Consider the following 13760-nt stretch of genomic DNA (forward strand, 5'->3'; position numbering starts at 1 on the left):
TAGTTTGTAATGAAACACACAACCCCAGAGAAACTTTTCATTTAAAAACTTTTTTTATTTGTTTAAAAAAGCACAATCACACTTTGTAAGACATTTGAAAAAAACAATTTACAGTTATTTAACCATCCATCATAAAAAGTTTGAATATTCACAGCAAAGTCTGCTCAATTAGTTCTTAAATTACACTTTTATTCAAGCTTCAAAATTTTGAATTTTTTTTTTTTGCTTTAAATGCAAAAGTTCTGTGAAACCACTACAACAATTTATTTGTGGCAGCAAACAATTTTAGAAAGCAGTTTAATCACAGGCTAAAACACAGAGGATAGAAAAAGATTGATCTCCAGTGGTGATTTGATGTTCATCAAGCCCTGTTGTGTCAGCAGCGACTCAGTAGCTTGTGTTACGGATGCTGATCCTCTGAGCCGCCTCAATCCTGAAATCACTGACACCTGAGGGAGCAAACCAGCATTTTTTATTTTTTTTTGTCAAAGTGAAATAAAAGCAGCAGATCAAATAAAATAAAGATAAAGCTCTGTTGGGTGTGTAAGTCTGTGTGAGCCCTCACCCTCACTGAGTGCAGTGCCATCAGAGGAGAGGTGCCAGTATCTGCGGTCGCTCTGTCTGGCCTGCTCTCCATTCACCGCGCTTAAGAAAGGTCCCCACAGGCTGGTCTCTGTGTCAAACCTGTCGAACAACATCAGGTATTAGGAAAAGAAATGAGTGGTTGCTCTCTTATATTTGGAGTGCCTGGATTGCCTTCTTGTTTTTTTAACAGAAAATATTACTCAATGTAGGCAAACACTCACGTGAAGCCAACATTTCTCCCCTTGAGATGTTCCAGGGCCTCCAACAGAGAGCTGCCCTTTGACACATCCACGGAGTAAAGAGCAGTTGCCCCGCTGGACGTCACCACCTCCACCATCAGAGTCACTTTAGTGTCACTTGGTAAAACCACCACAGGATCTAAAGGCTGCAGCACCAGAGTGTCTGTAAGAAGAAAACACAGCATGACAAAAATACGACACAACCGGAAATGACCTGAAGTGACCAGAAATAACGCTGCACTTACTATCCTCATTGAGGCAATCCTTGGTTTTTACTGTCAGGTAGGACTTCTGGTGGAGAGCCGGCAGGATCTGAGATATGGCCATGGGGTTGTTGTATGTGCTGCTTCTGGCGTCTCTCCTCATGGCCTCCATGGAGGCAGCACACTCTCCAACTGGGCTGCCTAATGCCAATAAGGCCTTGAACACAACAAATAAGTAGATTTAAGCTGCAAAGATTTTGTTCTACAAAGTTTCATGTGGTGAAAGAGACAAAAATATGAGGAAAAAGATCTTTACTTGAACTGCGAGGCCTGTGCTGAACTCATTGCCAATGTGACCATCGGGCCTACGAGAGGCCAAGAGCTTCTGCTTGATCTTGGTGAGAGCCGCGTCGAGCTCAGCAGCATTGTGCACTTGAGAACCGGCGTCCTTCACACACTGGAGTGCCATTCCCGCCACTGCATTGGTATCTAGGGAAAGATATATTGTGTGTGTGAAACCTGAGAGAAACTATCCACCTCATGTAGTACGTATGTAGACGGCCATACAAGAAAAATTAGACAATTCTTCTCAATAGAACTGAGATGCATCCCCGCCTGCATCTTTCCTGCACATCATTTATTTAATCATATCAATCACTCATGCAGGTTTAACTCACCAACACTCTCAACATCTCCGTGTTTGAAGTGCTCATGTTCTGCCGCCTTGATGAGCTTGTGGCTGACATGGTTGTTGACCCTGATGCCGCTCGCGCAAAGAGCGAGCACGCCCAGAGAGTACTGGTAATAGTTGGTCAAAGGGCGTTGGCTGACTGCGTAAGAGGAGAGAAGAAACGAAAGAAACCAAATTACATTAATATATGAAGAAATTCTCCAAAGTAACTACAGTTTTTATTTCAGTGTTGATGCATGTTGTACAAATTATGAAATGTTCAGTTATTTAATTTTTTTTCAGCAAGCTGAGGTTTTATTTATTCTCTGGTTTTCTTTCAGAAGAAATATCCCCACCAGGTAAACTTTGAACTCATTTTGTAGCACAATGTATAACGAATATGTTGAACACTTTTTATGACAACCGTTGGCCTTGAAAAAGTCACAGGGAAACTTACAAGCAATATGCTCTTTTTCTAGCTCCATTTGCTTCTTCAGGTGCGTCAGCAGCGTCTCACTCTTGTCACTGACGGTGAAGGTGACCGTGTTGAGGTCGTGACAGGAGGACTTCAGAGCCAGAGTGTACAGCGCCAAGAGGCCCGCCACAGACTGGCTGTTAGAGAGAGAGCTGAGAAAGACACAAGAGACTACAGCTCAGGTGAGAACATCGAGGAAAAAGATACATTCAGTAGAGAAATGACTTTGAATTTGTTGCATCACAACAAAAAACATACCTCTGAAGGTCATTGTGCAAATTATTTTTCAGTCTGTTCAGGTGTTCAGCCTCCTTGGCCACGTTGTGGCGATTGGAAAGCCGTAATGCTATGTGGACACTGGGATTGGGGAGTCCTTCCTGCGTCTCCACAGAGCGAAGGAGATTCTGACTGAGTGACAGGAGCAGCTGACTGTTGGATCCATCAGTATCTGGATGAAAATATAAATATATATATATATATATATATCTGTTTCTCAGATGTTTTGATCGCAGACATAAAAGTATTCCAGTTTCTCTCTCTTGCTGACACCATCATGAACTTTCAGAGCGTTGCAAAACCAAAACTGCAGCATCAGCAGTCACAGCAAGAGGAAACAAAGACCGTGGAGACTTAATCCCTTCAAGAACCTTAACTGCTGTGTTCACGTCCCAATTATCTTAATGCCTCTGTTTGATATTTAACCCTCATCACTGGAAAAAGTTCCCTCTTTACTTTGACAATAGCAGAACTTTTGTGGATGAGCAAACAGCATGAAGGCCATTGAAATTCATGGAGTACGTAATTGCAAAATCAGTGAATGTCCAGAACATGAGTCAGTGTTTTTGTCAGCTGGTTTCTTCCCAGAATCCAAACAGAGATAGAAAGAGCAGTCAGGACTTTAAATGATTAGTTAAAGTTTGATTTATTTAAAAAAAAAAAAAAATAATAAAATAAAAAAATACTTACCACATGGTTTGCCAGAGGCTAAAGCCAGTAGGCCTGTAATTATGACTAAAGACAGCATTCTGGACAACCTGCAGGACAACACACACAGTGGAAATAAACCTATATATTTGTCTAAAACGTTATAAAGTAATAACACAAATCTGTGATAACACAAATCGTTTCTTATTGCAAGTTACAGAGATTTCAAACAATAAATCTGAACATAGTTGCGATACCTATGGATTGCATACATAAAACAGTCTAGTAAGCGATGATAGGTAAATGTTTTAAGATCGTTACTATGATATTGTCACAGCAGTTAAGTTATTAGCTTATAGGTTTTCTAAAAAGGTTGTTGTTGAGCATTGTCGTACCTGCTCAGAGAGCGACTCCAGCGTGAAGAATCAGGGCAGAGTAACGACACAGGAACAGACAACAGCTTCTAGTATTTCACTGTCACATGACCCGTCATTTGAGATGACAAAGCGATGAGAAACGCTCCCTTTAAACACCAGCTGCAGGAAGTACCACAAAGAGAATGTTGGAGATTATCATCTTGTCATAGAAGATACTCTTTGGTAGTACGAACATACAAAAAAGAGGCTGGTGTCTATCTTACTTTTTACACACCGTCTTCCGGATGTAGTTTTATTTTTCCCCAGGGTGACGAAGGCATGACCCGCCCCTCTCTACCTCTGATTGGCTAGTACTCGTTGCCTTCCTTGGTTGGATTGGTTAGTTTTAGGCATGTCTCTGCGTAAGCCAATCAGAGACAGAGTAGGACGGGGTCACGCCTTCACCTTACTTGGTAAACAATACCGCTCGCCGGAAGTCTAATAACTAGCTTAAAATAGTGTTTTAAACACACATATATATAAAACCTTCACTCACCCTGCCTCTGTATCTCAACGGGAGTTTTTAAATAGCCAAATGAGACTTCGTTGTGACCCACTTGGACTCGTTTATTCGCGGTAACTACAATTCCCACAATGCACCTGACGTAACAGACGCACTTTCTGGAACCTTGACGACTCTTCTGGCGTTACTCACTTTTTTCAGAATAGCTAGCTAACGTGAGTTTGACGCAGCTTTACCTTTTCAAAACAGTTCACTCCGCGGGGGAGCTGTTAATTTAGAGGCTGTTTCTGCGTGAAGGCGGTACCGCAACATTAGGTTAGTAAGACTCGGACCCACAGCGCCTGTTGCTGTGCGCTAATGGGAATATTTAGCCTAGACTAGCTAGAGACTAGCTAAGTTAGCAAAAACATCAACAACGAAAACATCAAGGGGCAGGGCAGCTGCTCAGGTCGGTCTAGCTAGCTGTATGTTTCTGGTTAACTTATGCAAAGTTATTATAACATACAACGCGGGGATGAAGCTGTCGTTGCGTATTAGCGTGTCATAGCCAGGTCTATTTGTAAACGATGACATGCAACAGTGGCATTGTAGCTAACTTGCTGTCCTCATGTAACGGTAGACATATTTATAACTTGTGCGTCATGTAGGTTACAGACAATACCCTTCATCGCTTCATCTGATTTGGTGTCAATACTGATATTCCAGATCAGATCCGTGTCTAGTTATCTACCCGTGTGTCTCTACAAATCATTTTCATCGCCTGGACCTGCATCAGTCTGCTGCCACAAGCAGTGAAGTGGGGTTTTCTGCCAGACATGTATTCATTTTCAGGCCCCACAAGCCTCCCTGAATTTGATCTCGGACCTCCAAGTACGTCTGGTCACCTGCAGAGAGCAACACTCTCTAACAAGTATGTGGCAGATGATTTAGTGTTGTGTATCCCCTCTCCATTCATTTGTCAGATAAACGTTGGCAACACTTGGACTGTCTTTGTTGTGTCTTTCTGTTTTAACACATCTGTCTCTGTCCAACAGCAGCTGGGAGGCACGATGCCTGAGGAAGCACAGGAGGAGAGTTGATGATGAGTAAGTGGGGAAACAAGCATCTAACATTTGGCAGTGCATGGAGTAGTTAAATATGAGTGTTGTAACGTAAAGCTTTTATTTTTTTCTCTCAGGGGATGCAGTGCCAAAAGGAGGAGATTAATGCTGGAGGCAGAAGTGGACATTTTAGAGAACTCAAACACTAGCACTCCTCATGACTGGCCACCAGCAAGTAGCTGCCCTCCTCTGTCTGCACAGCAGGCCAGCCCTGCACCTCCACAGCCCTGCACAGCCACTCAGAGCCTAACTTTGCCACAGCCTTTAACTTTGCCGCAGCCCTCCAACCTCTCTCTTTCCCGCCCCGAGACAGAAGGCTCCTGCATGGAGATCGAGGCAGCTCAGAGGAAACTTCAGGAGATCGAAGACAGGTATGCAAAATGCAGAAACTGCTTAGAAATGTGTGTGAAAATGAAGAAATATATAAAGTTGCTGCAGTGACTCCCCCTTAGTGGCAAATGTAAACATTCAGTAGCTGTGTGCCATTGATGCATTTACATGTAAAGAGAAAGATACAAGAAACTGCAGAAAGGGTTTAACATTCATCACTAATAATAAACATAACACCCATAACTATCATTGTTTTCTGACAAGATTATTATATTAAGATATTGTCACCGTTCTAATGTCTAAATGAATGAAAACAAGTAAAAACGTATCAAAATCAGTGACACAGATATAAAATATTTGAGAAAATGTTGGCATAATAGGATTTTATTTTAAAGAAATACTTACACATTATCAACATATTTGCTGATTGATATTTGATTCTTAGTATTTGCATCTCTTTCCTTTTATACCATCCACAATGGGTTTGTTTTGATGTATCACAGAATTACATTGGAGGATGATGATGAGGATGAAGATCTGGATGTAGAGCCGGCTCAAAGAAGGCCGGTGCTGGTCATCTCTGACAGTCTGAAGGAAGGTCTACAGCGTGGCATCAGCGACATCCTCCCCCATACAGTAGCCCAGTCTGTGTATGTTGAATGAAGTAATAAATAGCATGACTTGTGAGTTTCCTCTTTGGTGTTTTTTTTCCCCTCACTTGTTTCCTCTCACTTTCAGGAGTCATTCCTGCATGGAGCTGGTGTTGTGGCGACCCCCGGACGATCCCTTCTGTCGGAAGCGAAGGGGCTCGTTACAGAAACAGCGTAAACAGCAAACAGTATCTCGGCAACCTCTGACTCCGTGTCCATCTCCCACCCCTCACAGTCCCCCCAGTCCACCTGCAGAAACACACTCCTCTCTGTACAGCTTTCCTGTGGCCCACAGCTCTGGAGAGGAGGACATGGAAATGTGATGGCGCTGATGACTGGAGAAGCCATGCCAAAGTAAAAGACTGGATTTGTAGTCATATAAAAGACTATAAAAGACTCAGAAGTACTTGAAGTTGGTCAGTTTGGCAAGGCATGTTGGCTTTACATGAATATTGTGCTTTTTTGAAAAGTTTGTGCAACACATGTTTTACTTTAAAGTCATCACTTGAGGTTTTTTGGCTATTAACTGTATGTAAGATGTAACAATACGATCTGATTTATCAGTTTTGTTAATTTAAATCTCCAAGGTAACTGTCATGGTCTCAGAACTTTGAAAAGTGCTGTAGGCAGCCTTACATAAACAATTTTATATAACTTACAGAATTGACCTTTGCCCTGAGAAGTGAGATAATTTGTACATAATTTTGCCAAAGCGTGGCCAGCGACACACTGATGTATTGTAAATACGACTTTGTTCTTTGTTAAATATCAGTGTGCAGCACCTGAATTTTGTATAGTTTGTATGTTCAGCTTCTGGGCGTCGTTAACGGGACACTAAAGTTGGTCCTGTGTGTTCACGTTCGCTCACAGCATGGCTTCCTGCGTGCAGTCGTACTCGTGGTGGATAGATAATCTTCCTATAGCGCTTAGCAAGTACGCCATCTGTGAGCTTTGAGGAGTTTTGTAAAGAAGTCGTGGAAATGCACCTTTTTATGATTTTATTGTATTTACAATCAGCCATCGAGTGTTATTTTTATTTGTTTTTAAATAAAAATGTTGTCCATGTAGAGACTCTGCATGGCATAGTTGGTTTTCATTGGATGAAGTTTTGTTTGGATTTAATGAAAGCAGTCTTCTTTGTCGGTCAACATTATCAAGCTTTAATCATCATATACAAGAGTAAAGGTCCAGGATTAACCCCTGTGTACATACATACAGTACATACTGTATAACAACAATGGTTAATTAACAATAATTAAGGAGGATTTAACCAATTAGTTATTGGCTTATTAAATTTATCACACAAAATCAAATAAATACTGTAAAATGCTATTAACCTGTACCCAGATTTAGGATCAGTAGGTGGCAACATTATTTGATTGGGGAACAAACTTTGACACAAAACTGGCACATATCTTATTTTGCATCAATGATGAGAACAGAGCTGGACCCTGACCCCCAGACGATTTTCCAGCTAGCCAGAAATACACAGGACTTTTTTTATTGTAAAATTCAACATCATGTAACATTTATGATTTTACAAGAACAGTCATCTTTATGAGGTTCTCTGACATAACTCACATGATCTCCAGTGAAATGTCAGTTCATCACTTCTTCACAGGTCACTGTGACCCAAAGCCATAAAATTTGACTGCCTGCACACAGAGGAATGTGAACTCGATGACTAAATCTTCAACTGTGTCTTTTGTCACTGTGACCTGCTTGTTAATCTGCTATCTTACGCACATGTGACAGTGAATGATTCATTTCCGTGGCCACATAAATAGCTTGAAATGCTTAAGACTCAGATTTAGAGAACATTTTATCAGCGGTGTGTGTCACAGTTGCACATTTCACTTGACAGTGTCCTGAATGATGAGTGGCTCTGAACTCCAGCGACGTCTTAACTTTGAGTGAGCTGTAAAAGACACAACAGTATAAACTGTTATTATTGGATTATGAAGACAAGCTCAGAAACAATATTCAGATATTAATGATACTGCCACATTTACAGTATTATTCTTCTGACTAACACTTTTAAAGGTACTTCTATGACAGCGCACTTTGTGATGAGCAGCTGCTGACAGTTCCTTGTCATGTTCAAGATAAACAAATGATGATCTGTGAAGATATATAACTACAATCATGTGGGTTTCTTCCTACGTATGGAAACTTCTTAGATGATTAAATATATCATAAAGTTCAGAAACGTGTGCTCATCCAGGCTCGTTAAACACTAGCTGCTGGAGAAAAATACAAAAATAAAGTCTGCACACTAGATAATGCTCCAATGAACATTTATTACCTCCATGTGTGCCACTTCAAGAGCTTGAGCCTGAAACGTCAGAAGGTGTATGTTTAGTATTTAACACATTATAAATCCTGAACAGAAATAGTTCATCTGGCCCTGAGGTAACTTACAAGTACAGCTGTAAATGCAGAATGAGGGACAAGTCCATAAATCAGCAATAACCTGCGATTAAAGCAATATACTCACTGTTGTAAGATAGGAGCCTGACAGATCTAAAGGGACTGTACTTGAAGGTGAGGAGCTCCATGTGTACGACTGGTTTTCTATGCGGAGCTGCTTGACTTTGCTCTGGAGGTAACGGAGGAGCTTAAATGAAGCCACGTCTGAGGGGCTGTGGGAGGCAGTGACATGCAGGGAGGGAGAGCAAACTGAATTTTGAGCTTCCTGCTGGGGAAAAGACAGAGTGAAACATGTTTTTGTTAATGAACAAAAGAATATTAAACACATTTAGGTGACGTATCTGTAAGAGCTCGGTGTTTATGTTTTTACCATTGCACTGAGCGTCATCTCTCCTTCAGGCCTCTCAGACTCTCTGCGCCTCTCTTCTCGAGTCTTTGATGCTTTTCTGGAAAACAAACCATTATATTATACTGTTTTTTTAATCCCACAAGGGGAAATTCTTTTTTTTGAATTTTAGATATCATCAGTTGTGAATAATTAACCTCAATGCATGAAGGAGTTAAGTATGGTTAATGTTACAGCTATGGTATAAAATGCGTATCACAGTGAGTTGAGGTGAGGTCATGCTCTTGTAAGGACAGACAGCTGGTTAGTTTGTCATCTAGTTTTCACAGACACAGAAACCAGTTACCTGCCCCTCAACAACTTTGTCTTGCACCTGTGGGATCACACAAAAACATACAAAGGCAGAATATTTGATTTCTCTTCAAAGGATCACAAAGTTTGGATTCTGGGCCATTTTTGAGAAAGGAGCAAAAGAACAAAACAAGTGTCTGTTCGGTATTTTAGCTTAGTTCTTCATACGTCACCTCTCCAGTTCAGCGGTCAGCTCTTCTTCGAACTTGCATGCCAGACGAGCTGCAGTCCGCTCCCTCCATTGACCCATGCTCCTCTGAACCAGCCTCAGCTCCACGTCTTTGGCCTTCAGCTGTTTGCGAAGAGACGCTGCCACTCCTCCTCCCTCGGCTCCCCCGTCACACACGTGAGCCCAGTTCAGACTGCTTAACTCCTCAATGTGCTCCTGCAGAAATGTGGGTCATAGCACAGCTGTAAGTCATGAGTTTTCTGTGTCTATGTGCACAGACATGAGATGAGTGTGTGAGATCAGACCTGAATGAGACGCTCCTTTACAGAATCCAAGGCTTGGTCTCTCTCCATCCTCAGCTGTTTCCTCTGGATGCTCAGTTCTCGCTCCTGAAAGGATATGAACTTGTATTTGTACTTATAAACTCCAGGCTCTGTGCAGTATGTGCAGTCTAAACTATACCTTGTCTTTGCTCAGCTGCTCTGCGGTTTGTTTCTGTGAATGAAGCTCCTGGTGTTGACGGCTAATCATGCGTTTCAACTGCTCTCTAAGGGATCTCAGGTTTGTAAGAGCCTCAGCTCCTGTAGGACTGCACAAGACACAGACGTAATTATCAGAAGCTTATCACCAAACACAGCATGTTGTCTTTAAAGTGTTCACTTCTCTCTAAACCAGATATGAGTTTAAGCCAGGGCAGGAAATCATACCTGGGAGGTAGTTGCACAGAAATTTGTTTGGCTCCGCTCTGCTCCACTAAAAGGCGTAGATGCTGGCACTCTGCTCCCAGCTCCTGGGCCCAGCGCCTGAGCTGCTCTTCCAACTCAGCTGTGGTTTGTTTATGGCTGCTCTCCCTTTCCTCCAGCATCATCCGGAGCCTGTCAGCCTCTCTCTGTGCCAGCTGAGCTGCCTGCTCGAGCCGCAGTGCTGCTCTCTGACTCTCCTGTGACCGCAGACCACACCATGTCAGCTTTTATACAACACCACGTCTCTTTATGTGCCTGCAAATTATTGCTTTCCTGCTTTTCTTGCACCTGTGCCATCTGTCTCTGCAACTTCTGCAGCTCAGCCTGGTGCTCCTCTTTCAGTGATTTACAAATAACAGCCAGCAAAGACTCCTGCTCTCTCTGCTGCGCACAGCCTTCGCTCTCCAACTCCTGAACTCTCTTACAGATAAAAAGAAAATCATGCAAATACAGAATGAACATTTACTCTGATTTATTTCAGTTAGTGGTGCTTCCTGTAATGTTTGCAGGACTCCTTACTGTTTTTAGCTCCACTACTTTATGTTGAAGAGCCAGTGTTTTACTCTTCTCTCGCTGCATCTCACTCTTCGTGGTTTCCAGGCTCTTTCTGTTCTGCTCCTCCAGTATCCCACAGTGCACCTGCACTGCTTCCACTTTTTCTGCCTCCCATTTCCTCCTCTCCTCCTCTATTGCTCTGTGCACCTGTATTGGGAGCATACTTTGCATATCATGCAATCATTATGGGAAAGTTTGCATATTCAAGGCAAGGATTATCAGAGTACCTTTTCCAAGGCTTCTGCTTGCAGCTCCTCTTCACGGCTCTTTGCCTCCACCTTCTGCTGCTCCAGAGAATCTCTCAGCTTCTTTGCCTCTTTTTCCTTTAGCTGCCAGAACAGGAGAGGATCACATCTTGAAAAGTAACCGTGTAGAGTGTTTTTACTTACTGTATACTGTATGTAGTGTTCTCCAGATAGTGTAACAGTGGTTTGTATGTGTTCGCACTGACCTCAATAGAACTTTTCAATGACTCAGTGTGTCGTGTGAGAGACAGAGCTTGTTGTTTCAAAGCGTTTGCTTTCTCCTCTTCAGTCTGCTTATTAACCCGAAGACACAACAGCCAGAAGGATTGCTACATCAATAAAAACTGTGATAATGTCATTTGAAGAAACAATATTGTAGCTATACAGACGTGTTTGTCACCTTTTGGATTTGCTGCTCATGAGCCAGAGTCAAATCTTTCTTTTGCTGCTTCAATGCTGCCTCCTGAATTATAAAAGAGGAACCTCTTATTACTTGTTACTTAATTCACATAAGAATATATTTTACTTTTGGATCAAATAAACCTCAGTTTTCCCTCAGCACTCACCACTGCTTTATGAGCCCGCTCCTGGGCTTCTTTCATTGCATTGCAGTGCTGGGTTTCCAGGCGTTGAAGCTCCCCCTTTAGTCCATCTCTTTCATCCTGTAAGGCCCCATGTTGCTCCTGTAAATCTTGCAGCTTCAGCTCCTTCTGGGCCAACATCCTCTCCAGAGTAGCCACTCTGATCTTGCATTCTCCCAGTTCACCCTGCAGCTCACCAACCTGAAACTCTACTGCCTGTCAGAGATACATCAAATAGTTACAAAACAAATGACAGATTGATTTTTTTGTTGATATTCGAGTATTATGCCGTTAGGTGTTACCTTGATCTGATCCTTTTTCTGCCTCTTTTTCTCCTCTAAACATGCACACCTGCTTCTCAGCAGGCTCTCTGCCTCTGTGACCCTCTGAAGCTCCTCACGAGTCTCCTCCAGTTTCTGCTCCAAGATCAAACATGAAAACATTTCCACAGATGCTTTAAAACAGGAAGTAAATCTGCCTTTCACACATAAACACATCCTCTCAGGTACTAAACAATAACATTAAAGAGCATACAATGAAATAATCACTATATAGTAATGCTTTTTAATATGTTAAACACATAACCTGACTCAAATATCAACAAATATTTACATTTTCTTTTTAAAATTATTGTTTGAGCACCTACTTAAAACTATTTTCATCTTGTTATGATTCATAATTGTCATCATAGTTATAATTATAGATTATTATAGGCAGGACCTCTCTCACGGACTCTAGCTTCTCTCTTGCACGTCGCTGTTCAGCAAACAGTTCTGTTTTGGCGCCGTCCAGCTGTCTGTCCATCTCCTCCCTCTCCAGCACTGACATGACCACACTGGGCTGAACAGTGGAGCAACAAAACAAGAATATGACCCAATAAGAAAAATCAGACATATTAAAACATGCAAATGACAGATATATTGCCTTACACAGGTGTCATTACCCTTTCTATGAAGGCTCCATCCTTTAGAGTCTGCCTACAGTGCTCCATGTCTCTTACCTCAAGGGTACAGGAGTCTCTCTGCCTCTGCAGCTGCCAACTACAACACATTCATTGTCATATTGTTATTGTACAGAATTTAGGGTTATGTTGATGTAATGTGATGATACCATGTTGATGCATGAGGCTTCTTATAGTACAATTAGTAGTAGTTTGGTTTTATACCTGATGGAGTCCTTCCCTGTCCTGCTGTCTCTCAGACTAAACTCAAGAGTCTTCTTCTCCTTCTCCAGTTCTGCCGTCTCTGCAATAAGTTGCTCTAAATCCTGCAAGGCATGCTGGGACATATACCATAATCTTTGAGTATTTTTGAGACTTCTGTACACAGTGTTCTGATAAATTACAGTATACATACAATACTACACTTTACCTTCCTTCGCTGTTGAAGCTCAGTGAGGGAGAACTCGACATCTTTTAACTGAGTCTTCTTCAGCTGCAGCGTCTCCTCCTCTTTCTCACATTTCTAAACCAGACACACAAACCAGTGAGGTGATGTCTCATACACATTTACACAGGAGCATTTATCAGATTATACTAAATATGATGCTATAATACAGCGGGAGACTCATTCTCACTTGTTGGAGTATAGAGAGACGCTCTTTCATCCTGACCCAATCAGACTGCATCTTCTCTGACGTCCTCTCAGGCCTGCATCTCCTGCTCCAGGGATTTATTTCTTCATCCGTGTCCTTGTCGTTGTCACCCAAAGAACACACAAGTCTGTGACACACAAACACACACAGTATATAAGTCAGAAATATGCGCAAAATGAGTGTTTAGAAATTGTACACAACACTACGGTTTACCTGTAAGTTTCCCTCTTGTTACGCTGTGCTTTACGGACAGAAGGACTTCTGTGTTGTACATTTCCATGAGCAGATCTCTGACCTTTGTAAATAAATTGAATGACATTCAAAGATTAAATTGTTTTTCTATTACTGTGATCTCATAAAAGAATGCACACGCATTGTGCTTTACCTGATGCAGATTGAGGTTCACTTTCTTCTTGTGTGGGTGTGTCATAGTCACTTGTGTGGGTGCAGTAGTCGTCCATGTCCGTGACAGACTGAACGAGCGAGCGCCATCCTAAACAGATCATCTTAACTGTAAATTCATTTCATACATATTTTTTTGCACTCCTCTTTTTACTTTCTACATTTAAATAGTTTGTTTTGAACGCGTCTTGTCATTTTAATATGCGACCAGCTTCCCTCCACATCGTCTGCTGTCTCTCACCTGGCCGCCTGTTGAGATGCTGCCTGACTCGCTCGGTGCAGACTGACTC

At 42.0% G+C, this 13760-nt stretch overlaps 3 protein-coding genes across 6 annotated transcripts; 1 reads left to right on the forward strand and 2 right to left on the reverse strand.

The window, feature by feature from the left end:
- Positions 1-34: 34 nt before the first annotated feature.
- tcn2 (transcobalamin II) lies at positions 35-3580 on the reverse strand. Its single transcript, XM_073466929.1, has 10 exons — positions 3492-3580; positions 3139-3206; positions 2431-2620; positions 2155-2324; positions 1705-1857; positions 1344-1516; positions 1070-1244; positions 807-987; positions 566-684; positions 35-449 (listed from the first exon to the last, which is right to left on the reverse strand). Exons 2-10 carry the CDS (start codon positions 3194-3196, stop codon positions 388-390), a joined length of 1281 nt encoding a protein of 426 aa, XP_073323030.1. The 5' UTR covers positions 3197-3206; positions 3492-3580; the 3' UTR covers positions 35-387.
- Positions 3581-4070: 490 nt separating this feature from the next.
- Positions 4071-7151, forward strand: ccdc117 (coiled-coil domain containing 117). Of its 4 annotated transcripts, none has more exons than XM_073466170.1 (6): positions 4071-4088; positions 4681-4885; positions 5010-5060; positions 5153-5446; positions 5909-6055; positions 6144-7151. In XM_073466170.1, the coding sequence occupies exons 2-6, from the start codon at positions 4791-4793 to the stop codon at positions 6376-6378; spliced, it is 822 nt and encodes a 273-aa protein (XP_073322271.1). In that variant the 5' UTR covers positions 4071-4088; positions 4681-4790; the 3' UTR covers positions 6379-7151. The 4 variants fall into 4 exon arrangements, with proteins under 4 accessions (XP_073322271.1, XP_073322269.1, XP_073322270.1 ...); XM_073466168.1 differs by lacking the exon at positions 4071-4088 and adding an exon at positions 4138-4423; XM_073466169.1 differs by lacking the exon at positions 4071-4088 and adding an exon at positions 4138-4290.
- A 1909-nt stretch (positions 7152-9060) lies between these two features.
- On the reverse strand, positions 9061-13080 carry LOC140995710 (uncharacterized). The gene is made up of 17 exons (XM_073465788.1): positions 13051-13080; positions 12846-12938; positions 12641-12741; positions 12419-12515; positions 12196-12315; positions 11778-11891; positions 11461-11691; positions 11295-11357; positions 11101-11184; positions 10877-10978; positions 10614-10796; positions 10383-10514; positions 10059-10291; positions 9814-9940; positions 9657-9740; positions 9356-9567; positions 9061-9204 (listed from the first exon to the last, which is right to left on the reverse strand). Exons 1-17 carry the CDS (start codon positions 13078-13080, stop codon positions 9174-9176), a joined length of 2037 nt encoding a protein of 678 aa, XP_073321889.1. The 3' UTR covers positions 9061-9173.
- Between the last annotated feature and the right edge of the window lie 680 nt (positions 13081-13760).

This window comes from Pagrus major, chromosome 5 (genome assembly GCF_040436345.1).
Source record: "Pagrus major chromosome 5, Pma_NU_1.0".
Lineage (NCBI taxonomy): Eukaryota > Metazoa > Chordata > Actinopteri > Spariformes > Sparidae > Pagrus > Pagrus major.

Coding starts and splice junctions, on each gene's coding strand:
- tcn2 (XM_073466929.1), bottom strand. CDS start 3,196: ATGCTGTCTTTAGTCATAATTACAGGCCTACTGGCTTTAGCCTCTGGC. Junction 1,517..1,704: donor CGGAGATGTTGAGAGTGTTG/GTGAGTTAAACC, acceptor ATCTTTCCCTAG/ATACCAATGCAGTGGCGGGA. Junction 1,245..1,343: donor GCACAGGCCTCGCAGTTCAA/GTAAAGATCTTT, acceptor GTTGTGTTCAAG/GCCTTATTGGCATTAGGCAG.
- ccdc117 (XM_073466170.1), top strand. CDS start 4,791: ATGTATTCATTTTCAGGCCCCACAAGCCTCCCTGAATTTGATCTCGGA. Junction 4,886..5,009: donor AGAGCAACACTCTCTAACAA/GTATGTGGCAGA, acceptor TCTGTCCAACAG/CAGCTGGGAGGCACGATGCC. Junction 5,061..5,152: donor AGGAGGAGAGTTGATGATGA/GTAAGTGGGGAA, acceptor TTTTTCTCTCAG/GGGATGCAGTGCCAAAAGGA.
- LOC140995710 (XM_073465788.1), bottom strand. CDS start 13,080: ATGAAAGAGCGTCTCTCTATACTCCAACAA. Junction 10,979..11,100: donor CATTGAAAAGTTCTATTGAG/GTCAGTGCGAAC, acceptor CTGTTCTGGCAG/CTAAAGGAAAAAGAGGCAAA. Junction 10,515..10,613: donor AAGTAGTGGAGCTAAAAACA/GTAAGGAGTCCT, acceptor TTTATCTGTAAG/AGAGTTCAGGAGTTGGAGAG.